This window comes from Sardina pilchardus, chromosome 2, assembly GCF_963854185.1.
Source record: "Sardina pilchardus chromosome 2, fSarPil1.1, whole genome shotgun sequence".
NCBI classification, from domain to species: Eukaryota; Metazoa; Chordata; class Actinopteri; order Clupeiformes; family Clupeidae; genus Sardina; species Sardina pilchardus.
The window spans coordinates 31,498,673-31,524,361 of NC_084995.1; the positions used below are offsets into that span (position 1 = coordinate 31,498,673).

The 25,689-nt window shown below is 44.7% G+C and overlaps 3 protein-coding genes across 4 annotated transcripts in view; 1 reads left to right on the top strand and 2 right to left on the bottom strand.

Annotated features, from left to right (window-relative positions):
- The first annotated feature begins 3,570 nt into the window (after nt 1–3,570).
- Nucleotides 3,571–4,918, top strand: c1ql3b (complement component 1, q subcomponent-like 3b). Its single transcript, XM_062527021.1, has 2 exons — nt 3,571–4,232; nt 4,462–4,918. The coding sequence occupies exons 1-2, from the start codon at nt 3,633–3,635 to the stop codon at nt 4,639–4,641; spliced, it is 780 nt and encodes a 259-aa protein (XP_062383005.1). The 5' UTR covers nt 3,571–3,632; the 3' UTR covers nt 4,642–4,918.
- Nucleotides 4,919–5,701: 783 nt separating this feature from the next.
- On the bottom strand, nt 5,702–11,324 carry pter (phosphotriesterase related). 2 transcript variants are annotated; one of them, XM_062527034.1, is made up of 5 exons: nt 11,249–11,324; nt 10,105–10,541; nt 7,517–7,782; nt 6,909–7,049; nt 5,702–6,604 (listed from the first exon to the last, which is right to left on the bottom strand). In XM_062527034.1, exons 2-5 carry the CDS (start codon nt 10,534–10,536, stop codon nt 6,394–6,396), a joined length of 1,050 nt encoding a protein of 349 aa, XP_062383018.1. In that variant the 5' UTR covers nt 10,537–10,541; nt 11,249–11,324; the 3' UTR covers nt 5,702–6,393. The 2 variants fall into 2 exon arrangements, with proteins under 2 accessions (XP_062383018.1, XP_062383026.1); XM_062527042.1 differs by having other exon boundaries at nt 10,105–10,536; nt 11,249–11,310.
- Nucleotides 11,325–14,357: 3,033 nt separating this feature from the next.
- The window catches only part of LOC134099171 (voltage-dependent R-type calcium channel subunit alpha-1E-like), a 54,145-nt gene continuing 42,813 nt past the window's right edge, over nt 14,358–25,689 (bottom strand). Inside the window, exons 36-48 of the mRNA XM_062551966.1 lie at nt 25,070–25,161; nt 24,386–24,560; nt 23,999–24,126; nt 23,430–23,526; nt 22,800–22,905; nt 22,044–22,151; nt 21,584–21,684; nt 21,402–21,451; nt 21,084–21,177; nt 19,254–19,340; nt 18,564–18,696; nt 17,482–17,654; nt 14,358–16,717 (exon numbers count right to left, since the gene is read on the bottom strand). Coding sequence (XP_062407950.1) covers nt 16,106–16,717; nt 17,482–17,654; nt 18,564–18,696; nt 19,254–19,340; nt 21,084–21,177; nt 21,402–21,451; nt 21,584–21,684; nt 22,044–22,151; nt 22,800–22,905; nt 23,430–23,526; nt 23,999–24,126; nt 24,386–24,560; nt 25,070–25,161 — 1,956 coding nt within the window. The 3' untranslated portion in view covers nt 14,358–16,105. The remainder of the gene's footprint in view (nt 16,718–17,481; nt 17,655–18,563; nt 18,697–19,253; nt 19,341–21,083; nt 21,178–21,401; nt 21,452–21,583; nt 21,685–22,043; nt 22,152–22,799; nt 22,906–23,429; nt 23,527–23,998; nt 24,127–24,385; nt 24,561–25,069; nt 25,162–25,689) is intronic.

A 25,689-nucleotide genomic window follows, 5' to 3' on the forward strand; every position in this document is an offset into this window, starting at 1 on the left:
CTCTGCCGCATGTGTAGATTAGTAATGCTGCCCCTCTGTCAGTGACTGGTGGCTCTCCAGAAGGAATGAGACATGGCCTGCGCGTCTGCCAGGCCCGAAGCGCTCTCACTCCGCAGGGCTCCGCATCCTCCTCATACGTTACATAAGGGCCGAGACAGAACGGCACAGCGAGGCGCCCGGCGATGCCCAGTCTGCCCAGGTGTTTAAGGAGGTGTGGAGGTGCCACCGCAGAGCGGTAATTAAAGTTAACCCTCCCCCTGTTCCCTCATCAGCCTGTTACTGACACAGTATTTTATGAAGAGCATCTGAAAAACACCCACCCCTCACCGTGACTGACACAAACGCTCACAGTTTCACCGACAGTCATCAGTAGACCTAACCGAGGTCCTTATCGATGGATAGAACCAGACCAAGAATAAACAGTGGATGCAGTGTTGAAAGTTGAATGAGGCACACACATTTTGCAACCATCTGTCATAGCTTGACACATTGATTATTTACAGAATATGACCATAGCAATCATGTTGCATTCACACTTGATGAATTAGAGAACACAGGTTCAGTTTTGCTGAGGTGATGCATCCATACAACACAGGCGGCGAATTGAACGTTCAGTCATTCATTTGGCCATTGATCGTTCACCCTGCAGTCGGTTCACACAAGTGAGATGAATTTGGCCTTGCTGGAGCAAGCAATGCGACAACTTCTTTGAGCAGCAAAGCGAGGCTCTTTTCTTGGCTCAGGAGAGTTGGCTAAGAGTCTGTAAGTCATGACTCCGCAGGACATGCTTTGAGGGGGAGGTGTGGTTGCACCTTCTCTTCCTTACTGGTACGCTCATCTGCCGAAAGCTCTATTCTGGCACGGCCCTCTGCCGCTCCCCTGCAGAGTGCGAAACTGCACAAAGGGCCTCAATAGATATTCATAATGGGAGCAGAAGGTACAAAAAAATGGAAAGAAAATCGGATCGTCGATTCACAATGTGTGCTCATTCAAAGTGAAAGAGGCCATTGTTTATCCTTGATGAATAATGAGTTATTTTTCATATCAGCACTCTGTTTTTAGTGGAAGTAGTCAAGTCATGCACAACTAGGACATCAGATTATAAATAGGAAGAATGAGTAACGCACAACCATTAGATCAGCTCTGTGGAATGTATCACAGTATGTAGCAGAAATGGGGACTGAAACACATTAGATCTGCATGTTGTACAAGACCCTCAAGTTTCTCCAAAACCAGCACCCAGATAAATGAAAAACAGTGTAGTATGATCCAAAGCGACAGCACAGAAGTATACTGACGGAGCCAAATTAAGGAAAGAGATACTGTAAATTGGCTGCTTCTCCAAAACGTCTGGCTTTCAGTTAGATATTGTAGAGCAGACTAGCGTGCAGTGTTTGAGGTTCTGTCATACATATTTCATAGACCGGCCCTTAAAGCTGACAACAGGATTGGGAGCTAAATTAATGTTGGACTGTTTAGCATACTAACATCTGGAAGAAGAGGACTCCAGTCAATGACTTTCCTGGCATGTATAATTCATGTTTTATCTGGTTTGCTCATCCACTTGTCAAAACAAAGTCAGAGCTTTCAGTTATGCCCATGGATGATTTAAAATGAAGTGACACAGGAACCAAAAATAAGTGCCTTCCCACTTGACCCTCCTGTGTTGATTTTATGAAATAAAAATATCAATGACTCCTTGAAAGTAATGGACCTGACAGAATGGTGCAGAAAAGTGATAGCTCCCGAGGTGAATCTGGCGCAAGCCTTCGGGTGTTATTTGATGCCAAGTACTGCATAAACTACGATCTGAGAGGAAATAAAGACATCCAAATGTGATGTGACAGATCAAGTGTCAATCAAACATCAATCAAAAATGCCATCTGCGACTTGATTCTTAAACGTTTCCCACTGGAGTTCATAACGTGCATTAAAACATATTCTGTTGTACACAGAGAGCTCTCTGTACAGTTGTCCAGAAACTGACCGCAAAAGAAAGTTTTGAAAGGCACGACTACTATTAGCCACAGCTCTGTTGAGAAGCCGCGCGGGCCATGTGACTCACTATCAGACTGGTCAGCCAATAGTGCTGACTCAGTTGTGGCCAGTGCCAAAAGAACTGGTCCAAGCTGGTCCAGTAGAGTGAATCACACAGATGGGCCCTGGGCCCTGCTACAGTATAGTGTTAGTGGGGATACAGAGGTTCTGTACCGGAGAGGAATGACTACAGCACCTTCTTAAAAACGTTTCAATAACATTACATTTGAAATTATTCTGGATTTAAAGGTGAATTCCGGCGATTGTTCACATAGATCTCTCTCAAGGTCACCGAGTACTGCCGGTACAAAACAATTAAAACACCTACAATGTCCTACATAGCTTGATTTGCTGCAGCCAATAGCTAGAGCTGCCAGGCAGCTACAGTGCTACACTCTGAGGGCATGAACATGGGGGCTCATGAAACGAGGAACAGAGATCTACTGTATGTGGAAAATCGCCAGGATTCTCCTTTAATAGCAGGCAGTGAAGGGGCAATCCTACATTTAGGGGGTAGGCCTACACCATTCCACAGTTTAGGGGCCAGAACAGAAAAGGCACAGTCTCTCTGTTTTAACTTAGCCTTTTGAATGGACAAAGTATATGGTCAGCAGACCTGAATGACTAGGCTAAGGATTAATCAGATTGGGGAGGTAGATACAGGGGCAAGTCCATTTGCTTTGACGATTTGTACCAGCAGTGGGAGAGAGACCCATGATCAACACCCAAATACAGGGCATTACAATGATCAAGCTGACAGAATAGCATGCCTGACTTTTTCAAAAAAGCAACAGTATTGTGAAAATGGCTTACCTTTCAATAAGAGTGTTAATTAAGTCTTATTGCACAATCTCATACACAGGATGCACTGTTGGGGTCTGCTTGAATTTTCAAGATCTCATTGAATAAGATGTTACAGGGAGCCTCTGTTCTCCCCACCTGTGACTACATGACCTGATCAACATCATACATGCAAACCTCTCAGCTCTGTTTGTTTCTGTGGGCAGCCTGGGGTCTATTTGTGTTTTGATATGAGTGAGTAATTACAAATGGTGAATGTGTATGCATTGGATTTGTCATCCACCCTTCAAAATTGACATCATTTTAAAAAAACACACACAGCTCATACTAATGCAAAACCTGATTCAGATTAGTACAATAGTCTTAATTGCCTCAACCTCTTTCCTTTCTTCTGCTCCTCCCATCCTCTCTCCTTCCCTCTCCCTCGCCCTCTGCCAGTCTCTCAGTCAGAGTCAGAGGCAATGTGATCAACTTTTTTTTTCTGAAATGATCTAATCCACACGCTACCTCTCTTACATAAGGACTTTAATTTCTGAAAACTGCTCTGTGCATTTCGGAATCGGCATGGGTGGCTACTGATGCACAGAGAACAAAGACTTAAACGTTGTGCTCTCATCAAATAATCAAATAAGTTAATTAACACATGTTTAAGTGGTTGGTTAAAACGTATCGAACTTTCGAAGCTCATCGGACCGTTTTCCTTACAATCTGTGGCTCACCAATTAAGCAAGATTTCACGCAAAACCATTCAGGGGGAGCGTCCAGCCCTGACGAGACTGGCCAGCAGGGCGCGAATGATCACGACCGGCGTCTTCGGTGTTGTCATGGTACTGGTGCTGGTGATTTTAATACCCTTCCTGGTGAACTCAGCTGGGACCTCCGCGAGTTATGAAATGCTCGGCGCCTGTAGGATGGTGTGTGATCCGTATGGAACAAAGTCTCCAGCATCTGCCTCAGCCAACACCGCTCGTGATAACCACTTGATCCAGTCTCCACCGCCGTATGCTCGTGGCCCTAAGGGCGACGGAGGGCGCATAGGCAGGATCGGCCCCAGAGGCCAACCGGGACCACCGGGTCCACCTGGGCCACCGGGAGAACCAGGACCCCCTGGATTACCTGGACCATCGGGAGACAGCGCAGCAACCAATGGCATTAGCGCAGCGACATACAACACCGTGCCCAAAATCGCCTTTTACGCAGGGCTTAAAAAACAACACGAGGGGTACGAAGTGTTAAAATTCGACGATGTGGTCACTAATCTTGGCAATCACTATGACCCCACCACGGGCAAATTCACCTGTTCAATTCCAGGAATCTATTTCTTCGTGTACCACGTACTGATGCGCGGGGGTGATGGAACCAGCATGTGGGCTGATCTTTGCAAAAACAATCAGGTAAGGATGCGGGATCTTAGGATCTAGTGCTGCCGTTTAGTCTGGTAAACCTGAATCAGATAGCCTAGTGTGTAATCAAACTGAAAAACAAACAAACAAAAAACAGTAGTTTATGTGTGGACATCGTTTACCGTGGTCGAGCAGTTCCATTAATGGAAATAATGACTGAACTTAAAAATATTTATTTTGAGGATTGTTGAACATTTAACTTTCATTGTTATTCTTTCAGGTTCGGGCGAGCGCAATTGCACAAGACGCTGACCAGAATTACGACTATGCCAGCAATAGTGTAATTCTGCATCTCGAACCCGGGGACGAGATTTACATCAAACTGGACGGTGGAAAGGCTCACGGTGGGAATAACAACAAGTACAGCACCTTCTCCGGCTTCATGATTTATGCCGATTAAAACGCATTCTTTCACATGTTCTCGAACACAAGGCAACAACTGGAAACAAATACTGTTTGACCAACAGCTGTATCGACACCCTGCCCTACCCAAATGTAAACATTCTTGGTCGAAACTCAGAAAGGTTTGGTATATCAGACGCACGCATGAATTACAAACGTGTGCCCATTGTTACGCTGAGATAGGCTACTTGAAACAGGTGCATCAAATAGCGTAAGACATATACCAAAAGTTTTTAATTAGTGCAGTCTGTATAGAGAATGACTCCTGTGGTACAAAACCCAACAATTTTCCATTCTACATAAATTCCAGTTATAGCCTACATCACCTTAACAATGGTCCATAAGAAGGTTTAAGCGAGCACTAAAGCCACTAGGCTTATAAGAGCATACTTTCTGTTCTCTTATTATACCAATTCCTTGTAGCACAGAGATAGTGGGTAACCTTGTAGGTGCAACAGAATTTGCAATAAAACTTCTAATCATGAATAATGTTGACAGTGGGGAAACGAAATGACATCCACATTGACAATCCTTTGTTTTGTATTATCTGTCATGGAATTTAGCTGTATTAATGGATTGTACACATTCATTAATGCAGTATACTGTATGTATTAATATGATGGTTCATGTTGAAGTTTCTTTCCTATACATAACGCTATGGTGTTACCATTAAAACAGGTGGCTTAGTTTAGGTTTTAACTAATAAACTCACATAACCTGGCACAAGTGAAAGTGTAACAAGTCTTTCCTTTTACTTGAGGGATGAACATGATTCAAACTATGTGGTTAAAACTCACTGCCATCAGATGGTTTGAAAGTATTAGCATCCATGTGTTCCTTCTCCCTATCTAAGTAGAGAGCACCAAATGCTTTCTTTGGAGCTGGCAGGAACACTGTTTGTTGCTTCCATCAACAGGCGTTGTGGACTGTGCTGCCAAACTGATGACGAGTTCTCCAATACATTAATATTGAGGACTCACTGATGAGATGGCTGTCAATGAATGATGTTATGTTAAGACTCAATCCACAATAAACACACAGACAAAAAGATGATTAATAACTGAAATTATTTTTTAATGTTTACTTTCCTGATAGCATGACATTGTTCTCTGATTTCCATTTGTTGATGGGAAAACTTTGCCGCCGTAAACTAGACACAAGAAATCATATTTATAAAACATACAAATAAAGCTGAAAAAAGCCACTGTCAAAAAACAAGGCAATGCACCACATGTTTATAGCACCATTTGAAATCTGCAATTATGGCCAGTTTAATTATTGCTTTGTATACCTGGAAATTGGATTTGGAGGACTTCCCTAGCAACACCATTGTCTAGTGTTCACAGCCAAATAAGATTTGCGAACACTGAAAGGTTACTAAAATATTCCCTTTGTAAATATGTTTATCTTTAATTACTTTAGTAATCAGCCCTTTGTTAGTATAAATCTTTTTCCATAAGACTGCCGGCACTGTTTTTCATTCAAACAGAGATTTGAAAAATTGCACCCTTCATTCCACAGTACTCTTTTCAGTCATTTCCTTCAGTCGAAGGACATAACTGAATACACAGTACAGTTTGAAATTAATTGCACTGGTGGATCACATACATTTAATTTTAGGTCCTGTGCAAAAATTAAACTTCAATCAATCATTACCGGTACTTTCTGTGATAGAACCTTACAAAAAAAAGGTTATCACTCTGATGTGATACAATTTCATTTATGGATAGCAATTTGTATAAAAATGGACTCATTTAAAGGTCAGCCAGTGTTTAGGATTATCGATCAGGATCTTGTCCACTTGGTTCTGGGAGATCCCTCTAGACAGCATCTTGGGCACAATGCTCCTCAGAATGTGCGAGTAGCCATGCCCTCCGTATTTCATCAGGCGGTTCTTAGTGTGAATGTCATGTGCAATAACAATCCGGTCTTCGTATCCCTCCTTCACAAGGAAGGACAACCTGAAACAACACATGATATTATGATACTTTTACCGTTACCATATTACCATTGCCAAGTTAGATACATATCATAAGATCCAAAACCTGTCCACAAATCTGTAGCCCTCATACAAAAATGTATTCTATCCACTGACTAGGGCAAAGACATCCTATTTGTAGAAATTAATGCAAAGGGATTGGTATATTAATACACCATGGTGGAAAAATCAGTAGGGGCTCTCCCCATTTATCGACTGAGCTTAGCCGCAGTCTTCAACAACCCCCCCCCCATCCTCACTCATACACGACACAGAGAATTACTTACGCCTGCACCCTCTGACTGTCACTGGGCATGTCAATCTCCAGGTTAAAGGCATAGTCCAGCATCTCTGTTCCAAACAAGTCATACTCCAGATAGCTGCCCAGCTTGGCAAATTCCAGCAACTCACCGTAGTCAAAGATGGTCCTGAGGAATAAGCAGCAGCACATTTGAAGATTACCCTCGATGTACAAATATACAGCCCAAGATGGAAGGACACACTACAGATGTGGCCTTCAGGAAGAATGCACTACCTAGGCTGTCCCAATTAACACTTTATAAATATCTCAAGGCTTTCACTAAATTAACATATAATATACTGCAGACTGGAGAGTGATAATGGCTTTCTGTTCACAGCTGTTAACTGGGTATTTTTTTTGCAAATATTTGATTTTTATTTTTGCACTCTTCCCTATTCCACTGTCCATTGCCCATGGTCACAGAGGTTTTTTTCAGTTCAAGCTCATGGCTAAAAACCATAAAGGTTTACTTTTCAATTTATTAAGGGTTCACCCAGCCTACTAAAATTAGATAGAACTTTGGAATCTAGTCAATTAGAAACAAGCACGCCTGATGAACATCATCTCATCTGGTCTTCATGGTAAGGGACTGACCTGTCCAGGTGTGACATGACCGTTTTGGAGATGTCTCCCCCGGCCTCCTGCAGAATGCGCACCACCTCTGCGGGGGCAGTGGTGTGCCGGCCTGGGTGGATGATGACCGGGCAGCCAAGCTGGGTCTGAGCGTGTGCAGTGGCCTTCAGCACCTTTTTCTCGCTCTCTGTGATTGGCCAGCTGGTACCAATCTCACCAATAACACCACAGCGAATGTCTGTACCATCCGCACCATGAAGCACTTCGCTCACAATGATGTCCGTCAGCTTTTAGGGGAATGTTTGAATATGGATGTTAGCTTGCTGTCTAAGGATACCGCATGAATTAATTTAACACCTTAGGCTATATTCTTATGAAAAAAATGAAAACAATGAGAATAAATTAGTCTTGCCGGTGTTGGCGCCTGTCTCCAGCTCGTTTGAATCTGCTGTCTGTGAACTGTCTGGTCCCACTCCAACCATTATTGCTACTGTTTTTATCGCCCCTCCTAAACCGAATCGTGAATTTTTAAATGACTTTGCTGCTTTCCTCACCCATTAATCCTCTCTCTCACCAAACATACTACACTACTTCTGGGAGATTTCAAAATCCACATGGACAATATCAATCTGCCTCTCACCAAAGACTTTATTTCCCTTTAAAGAGAGTTTTGGTTATCAGTGACATAGCACTTTCCCCACACATTCCAAAGGACACATCCTGGATCCCAACCGACTCTCACCCTTCCACACACTCTTTTTCCTCCCTTCAGCTCCCCACTCTCTCAGGAATCACATGACTCATTCAGAAAGCCAAACCATTCACCTGTCAACTTGACTCCCACCCCACACAACTTGTTAAAGCCAGCCTCCCCTCCCTTGCCCCCTCATTTCTGCCATCATCCACTCTCACCACTGGCAATGTCCCTACAACCTTCATCCTTATGGCAACTGCTGCCATAACTCCAATTTTGAAAAAACCTGTTGTAGACCCCTCTGACTTCAACAACTTCCATCCTATATCCAATCTACCCTTCCATCTCCAAAATCCTTGAAGAAACAGTTGCCTCCCAGCTGCATTCTCACTTATCCAATAATAACCTGTATGAACAGTTCCAGTCCGGTTTCCGCCCACTCCACAGCACTGAAACAGCACTTATTAAAATTACCAACAAGCTTCTTATGGCAGCTGATTCTAGACTCCTCACCATCCTCATCCTCCTCGACCTGAGTGCAGCCTTTGATACCATTTGTCACACAACCCTCCTCAACACACTGTCTTCCATTGGCATCACCCACACTCCGTTCAACTGGTTCACATCCTACCTCTCTGGCCGCACTCAGTTCATTCAACTTAAGTCCCTTAAATCCATCCCCTCCTCCATCACTTCAGGTGTGCCCCAGGGCTCTGTCCTGGGCCCCTACTGTTCATCATCTACCTCCTTCCCCTCTGGAATATCTTCCGCAAATGTAAAATTATTTTCCACTGTTATGCAGATGACACCCAGCTCTACCTCTCCAGCAAACCTTCATCCACTCTCCCACCCACCTCCCTCACTGATTGCATCTCTGAAATAAAAATCTGGCTCACCCAAAACTTCCTTAAACTAAACAGTAACAAAACCAAGGTCCTAATTCACCCTCCCCTCAGGTTAAGAGTCTGAGTGTCATCTTTGACAGCACACTATCCATTCAATCCCACATCAATAACATCACTTGGTCTGCTTACTTCCATCTACGTAACATCAATCGCCTCCACCCCTCCCTAACCCCCCACACTGCTGCCATCCTTGTCCACAGTCTCGTCACTTCCTGTCTGGATTACTGCAACTCTCTCCTTTCCTTCACAAATCCCTCCATAAGCTTCAACTAGTCCAGAATTCAGCTGCCCACATCATAACTCGAACCCCCTCCATTCACCACATCACTCCTGTTCTCCCTCAGCTCCACTGGCTCCCATTAACAGTTCAATTCTGCATCCAATTTGAAGTCCTCTAAAAGTCCTTACTTCCAAGGCCATGCACAAACCTACCTCGCCCCTCCATATTTGTCTGATCTCCTCCATGTAACCACTCCCTCCCACTCTCTGATATCCTCTTCTCCCATACACCTGTCTGGCCCACCGCCCATTCAGCCGCTCTTCACTACCACCCAAACTCAGAAACATTGATTCATTCCCACATTCCAAATCACAAGTCAAAACACATCTGTTTAAAACGGCTTATTCTTTTTTTGTCATTGTCTTTTTGCTTGTTTTTTTTAAAATGTTTTGGATAATATGCATATGTATGGCGTCCTTGAGTGCTTAGAAAGGTGCCTTTAAATGAAATCTATTATTATAAAAATAAATTAACCAATGGCATTCAAATGGCTGAAAATGATTCTCTCTACTGAGAGTAAACATTGAAGTGACTCTATTAGTAACAATTACTGATAAGGATTCATTTACTGATTAGGACAGTATTACTTGTGGTGCAACTAAACAAGCCTAACAACAAGATCTCAAGGATATAGGGGCCTCATTACATCTTAAATCTGAAATCTTGTCTGAATTTAGGATAACATTTAGGATTTGGGATTGAAATATACATGACTTTACTTTACACACACCTTCTCCACTGTCATTTTCTTGGTCTGGTCCGAATGAGTCACGTCAACGTAGTATCCAGCCCCCGCTATGATGTGAACACCTGTGTCTTTGGCCAGCTGCTTCATTGCGGGAAGGTTCCTCGTGATGCCTGTGGTCGTGTTCTCCACAATGGTGCCCCCTCCCGCCCGCCGGTAGTAGTGCAACTCCTCTCGGACCGCCTCGATCTCCTGACTGAGCAAGAGGTTCTCGTGGCTGCTGTATGGGTTCTGTCGGAGCCAGTGCAGATTACGCATTTCAATGGGCGCCTTCGCCACCGTTTCCTCTCCAGGTGCCGGTGCGACGTAGCTGCATTCGAAGGTCATGGTCAGGTGTTCGTGGGTCATGGTGCGGCCCAGCTGGGATGGATCCAACAGCCCGAGCACCGTTTGGGCCTTTCCACTTAAAGCTGTCATCTTTTCTAGTGATGCAGAAGAGAGATCAGGAATCGGAATGTTCGGCAGTTCTACAATTTCATTGGCAAAAGCCCCACACTGAATAATCATTAATCATATTGTAGGCTACAACATTTACGAAGCATGCAGTAGAAGAGGCCAAAGATTGAGGGCAAAGGTTAGTTTACTTCACAAGTCCTATAAAAGTAAAATTAGTGTCTTTACTATGTAGGCCTACTCTAGTCTAACCGAATTCTTACCATCAGGATTAATAATAGGCTACACAATGCATAGCTGCCTTTCAATTCACACAGGGTGGGTAGCTGTTCAGTGGCAACATTTAGATCACTGTAGTAGGCTATCATCCGATTAAGAATGCAGTTTTTATTCATGTAGCCTAATGCTTCAATATGCGCTTTAATTCGTATTATTCTGCACACCTGCTAAAAAGTAACGCCAGATATTTTACTATCACAAAATGTCCCCTATTTAGCAACAAAACAGTAAAAATCAATGTCGACATACAGTACAGTACAGTACAGTAAGGGGATTTAGTTCCATTCAATGAAGCGAGCCATATGTGTAAAGAACTTCGAAGCACTGGTAGGCTACATTCGACACTGTGAGGAAACCTACTGCAGGAATGCAATTTGCAAGCAAACCAGGCTATACGATTGCCCAAGTCTTTCAAAACCAGACCAAGACAACATTACACCTAACCTGCAAGGATTACCTTTGCTCAGCTCTGCAGGCTACAAGTTGCACAAGTGTCTTGTAGAGGAAGCAACAGGCTGGAAGTTGCAACCCCGAAATACCGCGAGAATATCCTCGATATCATCGAACACTTCCCCAAGCGGCCACTAAGGGTAATACGTGCATTACCTAAAGGCTGATACTGTACAGTATGTGTACAGTAGGCCTACAGGAACTGGAATGTGCATTTTTAGTTAGTTTAGAGTTAAGATCACGTATTACAGTCATGTGTTACTTTGTTCTTTAGTAGGCTGCATTTGTAAATAATTTAGCAGTCATAGTATATGGTAATTTATACCTATGACATTACCAGTGTGCCATGCTAAAATGCCTGAGGGAAAGAGTTTTGGTTGCTGTTTGTGATGATGGATATTTGGCTATAGCTCAGTCTTCTGTCCAGAAAACATTTGGTGTCACAGATGGATACAGATATACTCAAGATGGCCGCCACTGTGCACGGCCGGAGAGTGATACCGAGCTGACCTTTCCCTTGTCCCTTCTGTACTCCTTTCGTCCACCATCCCTGCTGTGAAGAGAGAGTACATGCACACTGACACTGGTCCACAACAAGAAGAGCCTCCTCAACACTGAGAGACATCCCTGTCATTCTGTAAAGTGAAAATGCAACAGCAGAGCTTTTGGCTCACAGAGGCAAACGACTAGCCTTAATGGCTGCAGTTTCCAGTTAGTGACTTTCTAGGCTAGTGGGCACCTCATATAATCCACAGCCACTTTGTATCTTTAAACTGAAGACTTTAGACATTGTTATTATAGCTCAACGTTATGATCTAATTTAGTTTTAACGAAATCCTGTCAACACACACCACTTAACCTTTCAAATAAGATTAAAAAAAAAAAACCCTCTAGGTTTGTAAGAGTTAATGTGTGCTCTGCTCCAATGCCTCCTGATCCCAGTGGTTATACATTTATGCATCTCAGCCCAGCTGGACTTTGCCCTGGGGGTCTCATTTGCCCTCTGTGTTCATCAGTCACTATGAAATGTTTTGAACAAGACTAAAGAGAAACACAGCAAGAACCTGAAACAAAAAGATGACTTTTCCATGCCGTGGTCCCCAAAGTCAGGTCTCTGTCAACATGAGGGAACAATAAATGATGTCCAACCCTCTCCACTATGATATCTAATCCGTCATTAGTAATGGCAGTGTTCTGCTTAAGAGCACGGGATAGAATTTGTTTCAGCTCAGGACAAATATTCGCTCACTGAAATGATGCATTGGTTTTTCCAACAGCCCTCAAAGGGCTACATAACTTTTTTCTTCTTTAGAAACCTTGAAGAGTCATTATAAATACATGGCTTTTCTACTGTTATTATGACCTGTTCGAATACTTCTCCCAAACTACAATGTTGGCAGTGCAATTCACACACTATCAATCTCTTCTCTTTACTGCAGTGTTGTCATTTTAGTTCCAGTGTTTGGTAATGTTTACAATGTGCAATGTTTTCTGTCTTGGTCTTTGTTTACTAAGTTTACTCAGTTTGCTCTTGTCTTCCTACGCTGGTTATTCACAATTCTCAGCATCCTAGAGGTCACATAAAGATTTCAAGGAGGATAAGATAAGTCAGCACATCACATACGAAAAGCCACGAAAAGTCAGCAAATTAATGTAAAAGAAATCACTTTTACTATAGCTTCATGGATGATTTTAAGTGATTCTGGAGATAGCTGTGGTTTAAGCGGGGGGCACCATACCCCATACTTGAGTCTCAGTGCTCATGACCAGGTACGGTTTCCAATCCAATCCCATCTCTCTCTCTCTCCACTGTCCTATCTACATTAAGACAAAAGCCCAACATACAGTATACTTGTGAAGCATACAATATATCCGTATTCTATATCTGCATTCAGCTTGTTGGTACAGAATGTACTTAAGGTGTGGTGGGTGTGATACTCTTCCTGAAAATAACACCATAAAACAGTTGAAAGCCCAGTGACAGTAGCAGAAGCTTCAGTCTAAATGTCATCAGACAGCCTCATGCACAGGGCTATTTCAAATGCTATACATAATATTTGTCCTCAATAGGTCCCCCAATAAACCCTCAGGTGAGAGCATATCTATTTTAAAAGAGATTATTTTTAAAAAGTATGTCACGATCACAAGTCCCTCCATTTACTGACGGATGTCCATCTTGGAGGCTCCCGGGTGTCCTTGTCTCTTTCCACAGGCGCTGGCTGGACAACAAGCCTCAGCTGGCACTGGAGACCTCGCTGGTTCCCATGGGGAGGGCATGAGTCAGTGGCCAGTGTGGTAAGAGGAAATGGCTAAAACACCAGGGTGGTGGGAATGTATAGTATTGTATGTAATGTTTCTCAATGCCGTGCATCTACTTCATCAGACTTCATTGATGATCTCATTGCCTTATGTTCACCAAGTTGTAGTTGATGTACTGTGAGATATTGGCTACTATATCATGCCCAATTGTAGTGATATGCTAGAATGTTATTTGTTTGTTTTGTTTCAGGTTCATTTACACTAGGACTTTGTATAACATCAAGTAGCCTGACACCAACAACACCACTTGAAGTCCTACTCTTGTTCATGCACAACCGTACAACCCTGTCTCCAAAAAGTTGTGATACTGTGTAAAATGTAAATGAAAGCAGAATGCAATGATTTCCAGATCATGGAAACCATACAGTATATGTAATTGACATCAGTGCAAGGACAACATATTGATGGTTGAAACAGAGAAATGTTATTGTCTTTTTGGAAGAGATGTTAATTTTGAATTTGATGTCAAGGGAATTTGTTAATTTTGCGCACTGTTCATTTTTTATTGAAAGAATCACAATGAATAATTTTCAACATTTCCTTTTTGAAACTATGGTTTTATGAACTTTGAAGATGACCACATTCTCTTTTTTTATTTACATTTTACACACAGTGTCCCAATTTTTTGGAAACAGGGTTTAGCATTCTAGGATAAACATTAGATTGTTGAAGAGAGTTCATTCATAAGACAGCACTACTTTCATTTTTGCTTGTTCCATCTCTTGTAAGAGCATGCAATGCATAATTTTGGGTCAATCAATGCAATAGTGCCTCCAATCAATAAACCACAGTCTCTATAACAAGCTGGGCTTTCACTTTATTACCGGGCATCAATTCACTTAGTTGGTCCTTTACATTGAAAACTGAAACACAGAATCACCACAGAAAACATATTCTAAAATCGCAGTGCACAATCCTTTTCTTTCAAGTTCAAAGTGTCTTCTAGCTTTTTTTTTTATGTGCCAGTGCACTTCGTAGACTGTTCCAACATCAACAAGTCAGTCCGATAACAGAACTGGATTATTTTTCCATGCTTCCTGTGAACAACCAGCAGGAAAGTAAGCAATGAACTGCATTCTTGAACAGCTGGAGTGAGAGCACCAACTGTCCATATCACAGATTAAAAACAAGCATGTAACATCTCTATATAGAATGAGGCGAACAGCTGAGGTCGTCCCTTTGAGCCCTGTGTTTCAGATAAACACCTCAGACGTAAGTTCTGAAACCCTGGTTGTCTAACCAGGACACAGGATGTTGTTGATTGTGCAAGACTGTACAGTTAAGATCCAAAATGTTATAATAAACAACTGGCAAAAAATCACTTAGCTTTTATACGTACATGTGACTTTGTTGATTAAATTGATCACATAAAATGATGCTGTACAAATGGGTCAATATGGGAGCAGTGGACAGCAATAACTCTCCATTATTAAACAATAAGGAAATATGGAGTCATGGAATTAAAGCACGTATATACATGTTCTCGCTCAAAAACAAGCAGAACAAAGCTATTGCAAGTTTGGCCCAACTTCACCACTGGACACAACCAAGGTTAAATCAAGAACCACTCATTAAGAATTTCACCTGTGATCTATACATACAGAATTCAGTCTTATTACTCCAGCTTTTCAAATAGAAAAACAAAAATTCTCTGTGGCAGTGCTTTGGCAGTGAGTTTTTCACCACATTTAAATATCTAATTCAAGTGGATGTGGGGTGCAGACGTGCCCCATCTCTGACTGAAGCTCTGTATGGAGATTGCTGATCGAATCAGGTAGATGGCTTGCAAATTTATAGGCTATATTATTCATAATAATGGCTTTTAGACTTTAGTTCCCTTTATGTGATGTACAACAAATAAGATCATACAGTACATCTCTCATGTCTCTCTCTCTGAAAATCACGTATACATATTCACATACACACAGTCTCTCACAATGTCTTCACATTAACCCTGAAGCAGTATATTACATAAATACCTTCATATTTGAATTGCAATTTATAATAATAAATAAACTTGATGTAATGCAATATTGTACTTCAATCTATCCAACATCTACATCTAAGATATCATCGTTTGATACTATTCATTTAAAGGGCATTCGTTTTTGTGCAATGCCATGTTCCAAATGAGTCCTAGTGTTTGGCGACATCTCTCTCTCCGACAGCTTCCAACACTAAGGCCCGAGGCAGCAGCCCTCCAACACAAACAACAGCAATATTGCACAGAACGTCACTCGTACACTTCCACATCTCATGGCAACAGCCATATTGCCTCTATTCTCCGATCGCTCTCCAGACCAAACTTCAGTCTTGCAATGATGGCTTGAGTGAATCCCTGTGCGCCACATACAACTGCTCGCGAGCTTAGTGTTAAGTGTTTGAGTTTGCTCATGTGTCAATAGCTATGAATACATCTGCTCTGGTTTGAGTCCGATAGTACAATTGATTTTACAAGTGTGCTGTACCTGCCTCTCCCTCTTCCTCTCCCTCCTCTCCCTCTCTCTCTCTCTCTCTCTCACCTCTCCATCCGTTCTTTCCCTCTCTAGCACTTGTCATCCTCCTCCGTGTCGCTGAGGTGGCCGCAGCTGGCCGTGGAGGCGCTCTGGGCCAGCCGCTTGCGGAAGTGTCCGTTGGGGATCTGCCAGCCGAGGCGGGAGCGCGTGCGCACCGAGGCGCTGACCGTGTTGGAGCGGCCCAGGCTGGTGGCCACGGCCGCCTCGAAGGTCAGCGTCTCCATGGGGCCCGAGGGGTCGGGGCTGTGCTCGTCGTCCGGCAGGGCCAGGAAGGGCTCCGAGGGGCAGCGGCGCGGGACCGCCGAGCACAGGTAGTCGTCGCTGTCCCTGTCTGTGTCCGCCCGCCCTCCCATGGCCGTCTCCTCCTCCTCCTCCCCTTCCTCCTCCTCCTCCTCTTCTTCTCCTCCGGCGTCCCACGAGGCCTCCCTGATCCGTACTTCCGTCCGCTGGGCGACCCCCTGGCCTTCTTCGTCGTCGTCGTCATCATCAGCATCGGCCAGCAAGGAGGCCTGCGTGCGGCACACCAGGGGCGAGTAGGAGATGTGGGGCCGCGAGCGCGTCGGCGTCTGGGACGAGGGCCGCCGGACGCTCGGAGTGCTGGACTCAGACGTGGAGGGGACAGGGCTGTCCGAGCTGTTACCCTGCGGACACGAACAGACAACGCCAGTCGTTCATTCAGAGAAAGACACAGTTGCAACAGGCTCAGTTATAGACTGTGGGGGTTGCTGAAAATTTTCACTGGTGAACTTTATTGCTTCTGAAAAAATCTGATGTTTTGTCAACTGAAAATTAACAAGTTTTATCTGACATGTTTTTGCTCCAAATACTAATGTAAGTAGTGTCAAAATACTGTATACATTTACATTTTTACCTTTGTAAAAATATAAAATACAATGATCTGTAACTGGAATTTAAACCACATTTTCTCAAAAGTGATAATTCTCAGTTGACAAATCCTGTTGGAGGCGGTCAGTGCAGCCAGTTGGACATAAGTCTGAAAGGCTGTGTACAGTAAGCTCCTCTGAACCAACCCAAAGACAATCTGACATCCCCTTGTGACTAAGAGCGGCTAAGAGGGTAAGGTTAGCCAACTAAACTGCCCATATGATCTAAGAAAATCACACAAATAAAAAAATGCATTCCACAAAGTAAGCTATAAGCGGTATACCCCATTTTAATATATGTGTGTGTGTGTGTGCATATGCATATACAGTATGTGTAAACACACACACACACACACACACACACACACAAACATATGACATGTGTGTGTGTGTCTGTGTGTGTGTATATGTGTGCATATGTGTGTGTGTTTGTGCGTGCCGTGGATTCATGACTAACAGTTTGTGTGTGCGTTTATCCGTGTGCCGACCGCTGTTTAGCACGTGACTCGTGCGGTGGCTACCTGTCTGATGGGGGGCCGGGCCGTCTCCGGGCTGGGGGAGCGTGAGCGGGGCTGGGGGCTCCTGTCCTCCGAGTTGCAGCGCGACGTGTCTGGGGAGAGCAGATGGCGGCGCTCCTTGGATCGCCCGCGCTCCTTCTCGCGCTCGCCCTGCTGCCACGGGTCCGAGCGGGACACTGCGGGGCGCGGGGATGCCAGGGGCGGAGCGGGCGCCACAGAAAACACAACGCGATCAGACAAGAAAGGACACTCACCTCATGAGGCGTCCTCCTCACAGTAGTCCGTCGTGCACACGCTCAGCGTGTCTGTCTGAAGGAAAAATTGCAATCTGCACCAACAAGCTCGCGGCCCGGGGGCTGAATCCTGCTTTAAACTGTCACTACACCATCTGGCATAAAGAAGCAGTGTGTAGATTCAGTCTAGCACTAGCAGGCTAACTTCCTAAAAGGCATGCAGAATGCTGAAAATACTGAAATCTTTTGGCCATACTACTAGTGATGTGATGTGCACAAGGGTGTCTTAAGTGCCTTGATGGTTACATGGCCATAATGTGTGATTATCTGTCTATTACAGGACCATACAAATGAATACAAGTGAAAATGAAGTTGATAGCAAAACTATCCTGAAAACATACCTGAAATCGTTGCATAGTATTGCTTTAACTGATTTAATTACACCTTTTGGGAACAATCTACAGTATGCATTTTACTAAACAGTATGACTAGAATGCCATTATTTTTCATCATTTCAGACCATGTGAAGACTCCCAGAATCGGTTAGTCTCAGAGGCGGACATCCCGGGTTCAGAAAGTAAAAGTCCAGCCAAGTATTTGATCCAACCATTTACCGTAGTAAACCAGCTCATCTCAATTAGCAGCCAGGTAGATCAGTTAATCAGTGATATCACCTGTGTTAAGTGCACAGGTAGAAAGAATACAGTATATGGCAGGACTTTTACTCTCTGGAACCAGTAATATCCGCCTCTGGTCAGTCTCAGAGACCTGAAGCTGGCGCTGGTGCGGCACCAATCAATGTTTCTCCCGCGCTACGCTACACTTCATGAGCGCTACGCCTCCAGCCCCCACCTGCAGCCTTGTAGCTCTTGTGTCTCGGTCTGTAGACGCGCTCCGGGGAGCAGCCCTCGCGCCATAAGCCATTCACACCCTGCTCCCCCACCGTGGAGGACGAGCGCTTCATCACGCTGCTGTCGACGTCCACCTGAGCCGGGGAGAGCAGGACAGAGGGAGGGAGGGAGGGAGGGAGAGAGAAAGATGGAGAAAGAGAAAGAGAAAGAAAAAGAGAGAGGGAGGAGAGAGCAGTAGAGACATAATGGTAACACAAAAGTAGATGCGAGCAGAAAGTCCCAGACAAGCTGGGAAGCCTTTTTAGGCAACCACCACACAGCTCAGTCAGATGTGTCTAAATAAACATAAATGTGGCCAACTTTCAGATTTCAAATGTCCTCTTTTACGTGTGTTTTGACGAAAATCCAGCTTTGTATACCTTTTGACAACCTCTTCGTTTAAGGGCTACAAGATAGGGTGGTGACCCCTGGCAACGGAAAGCAGTTACCACCTGAAATCAACCCACTGGGAATTCAACATGTCAACACACTCCAATACTTGAACTTCCACTCTTGTGCCATCTAGCCGTCCAGCCCTCTCGACTCCAGATAGTCTGATGCAATCGCCCTAAACAGAGCACACCCCCACCCTGCCAGCCCAAGCGTCTAACGGAGGTCCCGGTGGAGGACGAAGGGGTATCAGAAGCTGTACCTGTGCTTCTACAGCCAGACGGGGCATGGAGGACGCCCGCATAAACAGGCCCCGGGCGGGGAGGACCAGGGAGGCAAAGCCCCCCACCTGAAGGGGCAGAAGGGAGAGAGGAGGGAGAGGACATGAGAGAGCAGGACCGGAACCGTGGGACCATCAGACCGTGAGCGCAGCTGCGGTCCAAACTCGAAGTCCATCGTAACAACAGGCTTGGCAGGGCATCTCTAAGCAGCAACCAGGACCATTCAAATCCAGTCAGAAAAACAAGCCATTCCAGCAGGGGACAGAGAGAGAGAGAGAGAGAGAGAGAGAGAGAGAGAGACTATGGGGTCAAAGGCAAAGAAAGAATGGTGGTTGCAGGGAAATGCATAACACAATGTATAACCACAAAATAATTCTACTTAAATGAGATTCAAATGAGGAATTCAAAATTAGACATGAAAACGGAAATTATTGAAGCCAAAATCTCAACTCAAATCTCAAAAACTAAGCCAATCAAAATTGAATCAGAAATCAGGTCGAACTGAGTATAACACTCTAAAAATATAAAACATACATGTGCCATGATGTATGTTAGCATTTCTTCATAATGTCTATGCAATTTATGAAGAAATTCAAATCAAAACAAAGGGTATAGAAAATCATAAAGGATTATAGAAATTCTGATGGGTGATCACTGATGAGCAACGTTTGGGCCCAAATCCATTTCCGTTGATAACCACCAACCCTTCATGCCCTCTCTGCCCCACGCGTCGGAGCAGAAGCCCGTTACGTGGTCCGACCCCAGAGACACACGGGGCGCCACGTCGGACAAGCATAGCAAACGGCCAGAGGAGTCCAGGGAAGACATACGGTATCGAATCAGAAGACCCCGCCATTGTGAAAACATCCCACAGTGTGTAGTCATGCACGTTCATATCACTCCTGCACATATACCAGACATACAATACAAGCCAGGGTCAACTGCCCGCAAGCAAGACCTGCTCATATCACTCCTGCACATATACCAGACATACAATACAAGCCAGGGTCAACTGCCCGCAAGCCAGAACCTTCAAGATGCCTTTCATCAACAGTGTGCATGACAACAGGGAGGGGGACACTGACAGAGATCCAACACCCGGGAGCAGGCAAGGCTGGACTACAGAACGCCATAGAAACCAGAACACACAGCAGCCTAGCAACGGCTTTAAATGGAATTCTCTAGAAACAGACACCACTCATTCTACAAAAGGGACACCACAAGCAATCAAGGCTGAGAGAGAAACAGAGAAAAAAAACAGTAGTAGACCATTCTGCACACTTGAGCTCTCTTCTTAACAGCGAGACATCGTGTTGGTGATGGCAGTAAGTGATTCCTCCTCAACATTATCAGGTATTATTTGTAAGATAATTCTTATTCTCGATATGGTTACTAGCCATACAGACTGAAAGGAGGTACAGTAATTTCGGCGTGTATTAGCCGCATTGTGTATAAGCCACAGGACAATGTTTTATGCCAGTTAGAAGAAACAAAACCATATTAGTAGGCCTACCATATTAACTGCCCCCGTGTATTAACCTCATAGCTGAAGAAATGTTGCCAAATCAATATATAAGCCGCAGCTAATAGTTGGGAAATTACGGTAGTTGAATGCAATGTACTGAGCAGCCGGTCTCCAATGAACACATTTAAAATGGCACACTTGGATTTACCGTGATCAGGGGATGAAGAGTGGTCATTCACACACAGGCTTTTATTGTATCAAATGAACTGACTCAATTAAATTAGTTTGAATAATAACAGTATATGAAACTATACTTTCTCTTCCTGTGAACAGTGTCTTCTCTTACCAGAGAGTGGCTGTCTTCCAGGTTTTGAGTCATGGGCTGCATGAACAGCTCCTGTGGTGAGATGGGGCTCAGAGCAATGAACCCTCCTCTCGTCCTGGGAGCAGGAGACACACAGATCGTGATATGCTCACAATACCAGGCACAGGATATACGGCATACAAGGGCAACCACTTCAAGCACCGTTCAAATCAGAGGACACACAAATGTACACAAGAATTAAATTGTACTTGCACACACTATAACTATACTGCTACTTTACTCCACTAAGAACTGATATAAATTCACACACACACACACACACACACACACAGAACTCACAAGGCTGAGCCAGCACTGTGTGTGATGAGAGGCAGAGTGGGACTGTTCTTCTGCAGGAGAGAGACAGGAACATGTCGATTATTATTATCATCATCACCATGTCTCTTGACGTGATTACCACGGCACACACTCACACTGCCCCCCCCCCCCCCCCCCCCCCCCAGCCCAGCCCGGGCCTGTACCTGCTCCTCCAGCTGCTGTCTGAGCTTCTTGGCTTTGTTCTGCTTGAAGTAGTCCATGATCATCATGGAGGCGTAGATCTTCCCCACTGTCATGTCTGTGTCTGCGTGTGCATCCAACCGGTCAACAAAGGCAGCCAAGCAGACAACGCATGATGGCATTTAACAAAGCACAACAACAATAACAACAAAACAGAACAAACAGACGTGTAATTCCTAATCGATTACGTAACAATTAATGGAGTTCAATCAGATGGGTTTTTGAACTTTGGAATCAAGTGAGAGTGTCTATAACTCTGGCTGTGCGTAAGCGAGAAAGACATTCTAGGGCTGTGATTGTTAATGGATGAGTGGCGTGGGGGTGTTTGTGTTTGTGAGCTGTGTGTGTGTGTGTGTGTGTGTGTGTGTGTGTGTGTGTGTGTGTGTGTGTGTGTGTGTCCACGCCTCCTGCATGTCCGTTCACCTTTGTTGAGGGGCACGAGCAGGTCCAGCGTCTTCTGTGAGAGGTGCGGCCAAATGATGCTGATCTCCTTCTGAAGCTCCGTGTCCAGCTGCACCCGGTCCTCTCCGCCTGCGTGACCACACCGCACCACGTCACACCACAGAGCAGGGCACCGCACCACTCCACACCGCACCACACCACACCTTACACACACAATAACACAGAACAGCACAGCACCAGTCCACACTACCACACTTCTCTTGAAAGACATGGGCCATGTGAGGGCCGTGTGAGGGCCATGTGAGGGCCAGGTGAGGGCCAGGTGAGGGCCATGTGAGGGCCTGGCTGTGAAAGTGCCCAGAGAAGTGAGGGAGGGAGGGAGGGAGGGTAAAACTGGGTGCTGGCAGAATCAGGAAGGCGACGCACCAGGCACCTGTGGGTGCACTGAAGGTGCATGAACAGCTCTAAGTGCATTTGTTGGACCAAGACATGGCATGCTGTGGCACAGGGCTCCTGTGTGGCACAGTGGGTTCATAGCATTCATCATGGCATGCTGTGGCACAGGGCTCCTGTGTGGCACAGTGGGTTCATAGCATTCACCGTGGCATGCTTACGTCTCTCATCTCTCATTTCTCACGTACAGATCCCTCAACACCAGCAGCCATTGACTATGACGTGCTCTATAATCAACAAAGACAAAACACATCATAGAAAGATACATGCATGCACACACACACACGCGCAGGCGCAGGCGCAGGCATATAAACTTACACACACCTCGGGCTATTTTCACCTCCAGGGCCGTGCGAATGAGAGACATGAGACACGAGGTGAAGTGGACCGTCATGTCTTCGTCCACGGGCATGTTCATCAGGACAAGCCTCTGTGCTCAAACACACACAAACAAACGCCATGAGGAGACACAGAATTCATAAAGCCCCACTCCATCAGTGAATCCTTTTTTAATACGAATATCAAACCGGGACAATGACATTAATCAGGTAGATTGCAGCGGATTCTTACAATATGTAGTTCAAGAGGGGTAAATCCTTTGCACATCTGCGGACAACTTGTGCGTCTACGGGGAGGGACAGTCTCAATACTAATGAACGAGGAATGTCGGATCAACACAGATGCTTATTTATAAACTTTATAAGTAAACATCTTATAAACTTTATAAGTAAACATCTGTGTTGCTCCAGCGCTCCTCCTTCATTAGAAAGAAGTATTATCAGTCCATCTAAAATTAGCTTCCAATATTGTCTAGCCTGAGATCTCTACAGCTATATATGTGTACATTTTTATCCCAGATGCATTCTTCCTCTGCTTCATTATGAAAACAACCCTGTGTTGTTTACCTTTTGCAATCCCTCTGCTTACTCATGAAGAGAGCCGTGTGTCTTTTACCTTGTAGGCCACTTTGGCTGGGCACTTCTTCCCTAAGCCGAGTGGAGGGGACATGTGGGTGAGCATCTCGTACATGGCCGTGTAGTGGAGCCGGCCACTGGACACGGGAGCAGGGGGAGGAGGGGGAGGAGGGGGAGGAGAGAGGGGCGACGATCAGGAGGAGACATGATGGGACAAGGGGAGGAGAACAAACGTGGGGTTCAGAACTGGAATGAAAGTATTATTGAAAGTCCCAAGACAACGAAAACAACCCCTTGATTTTACCGAATCTGACTTTTAGAGAGGCAAAGATGCCAGTGCCTTGTGTGGGCTGTACAGAGAACACATCAGAAATCAAACATTGCCCTCTTCTGGAGGCTTTGAACATAACATCAAATAACAATACATATATTCTAACAAATCATTTTGATGTAACTGCCATTGATCCCAGATTAACATTAACTTCAATACGAATGAATTAAATATCATTTTTAAATAATGATTAGTCAGAGTCGGGTTATGTGTGTGTGTGTGTGTATGTGTGTGTGTGTGTGTGTGTGTGTGTGTGTGTGTTTGCAGCAGTCTCTCACCAGGCAGCGCGGTCATACTCCCCCCAGATGCGCACAAACTCATCCAGGTGGTGAGGGCCCAGGATGGAGGAGTCGCGGGTCAGATATTCAAAGTTGTCCATGATCACAGCCACAAAGAGATTCAGCATCTACAGCAGATGAGACAAACAAGGACTTCACTGATAGAGGCAAGAGTGAAAGAGAGAGAGAGCACAGGACCAGCAGAGCCTTTTGCTTGTTGAGCAAATATTTTACCTCTTCCAACACCATCTATGAGAGTAGCATATGTGCATCACTATGTGTATGTGTGTGTGTGTGTGTGTGTGTGTGTGTGTGTGTGTGTGTATCCTTTTAGTATAGTCTGAGGTGCATTGTCTTCTCAGTGTCTAGCAGAGGGCCTGCGCTTACCAGGAACGAGCTGAAGAAGATGAAGGACACAAAGTAGAAGTAGGCGAAGTCGGTGCCGCAGCCGCCCTGGTGGTCAGGGGACGTGAAGGGGGGAGCGATGGAGGGGTCCGGCTCACACTCCCGCCCCGCCAGACACGACAGCATGATCTCTTGCCACGACTCCCCCGTCGCACTCCTGCACACACCAACAGGGAGGGACAGGGTCAGCCAACGAAATCACCATCAATTAAACACTAATTCGGGGCTTACAGAGATGGCTAGATGGTTTTCCATCAACCGTTGTAGCGAATGGAACACTTCTAGCGAATTTATCAAAGGTTCACCATTGTGAGGTGAACGTCTTTGTCTGCGCTAGACAAAATTCAGATTTTAGTGCTAACTTTGTGAACATTCTGAACAGGCGTCACAGTAACTTATATCACTCCAAAATAACTTTTTAATGGAAAAAGGGCTCATGAGTGAATGTTTCATACATGTTATTCACCACACATGCAAATTTAGTACAATGCAATATACCACAATACAACCACCCACCTACACCTACATAAATGCACACAGATACAGACACACAAACACACACACACTTTGTTTGCGGTGATAGAAGGGAATAGCTGTAGAATAGGGTAATAATGTGACAGAGAGAACATTGCGGGCCTGCGTGCCCTGAGAGGTGACGCTACACACCTGAAGAGCAGCATCAGGGCGCCGAAGAAGGTCTTGAAGTTGTTGTGCTGGTTGATGTGGCTCTCATGATTCAGCTTGATATTCCCAAACACCTATGGAGAAACACCCATTCTCCACAACGTTAATGGCCCACTCTGCACAGTTTATACGCAGGGCTGCCAAGTCTCACGCTTTGAGCGTGAGCCATTCTCATACCACACGCCATACTTGACATTTCTCACGCAAAATATTTCCCCATTCAGTGCACTATATATATATTTTTTTTCATGATGATAAACTTTGGCCAAGCCGTAGTTCGAGCTCTGATTGACTGACAGCAATAACCAATCCATCAGTCCTTTGTGCCTAAATCTCACCAACCACGGAAGGCATCACGCGATATAAACAAATCAGAAGCAACGTAAGGCGGGTCTTGGCGCCTCTAACTTATCTTTCAAACACAACAGCGCCGACTCCGACAATTAGATGTAAAACGTTCTCCTGCTTGCTAGATTTTGTTCACTGTTGATTCGCTGTTTCTCCTTGATTTTCCAAGTTAACATTAAGGCTGCTAAGTCTATCATTGTCCTATACTTGTTGCAGAGCTGTGTAACATGTATTTGCCTCTTTCTTGATAAGTT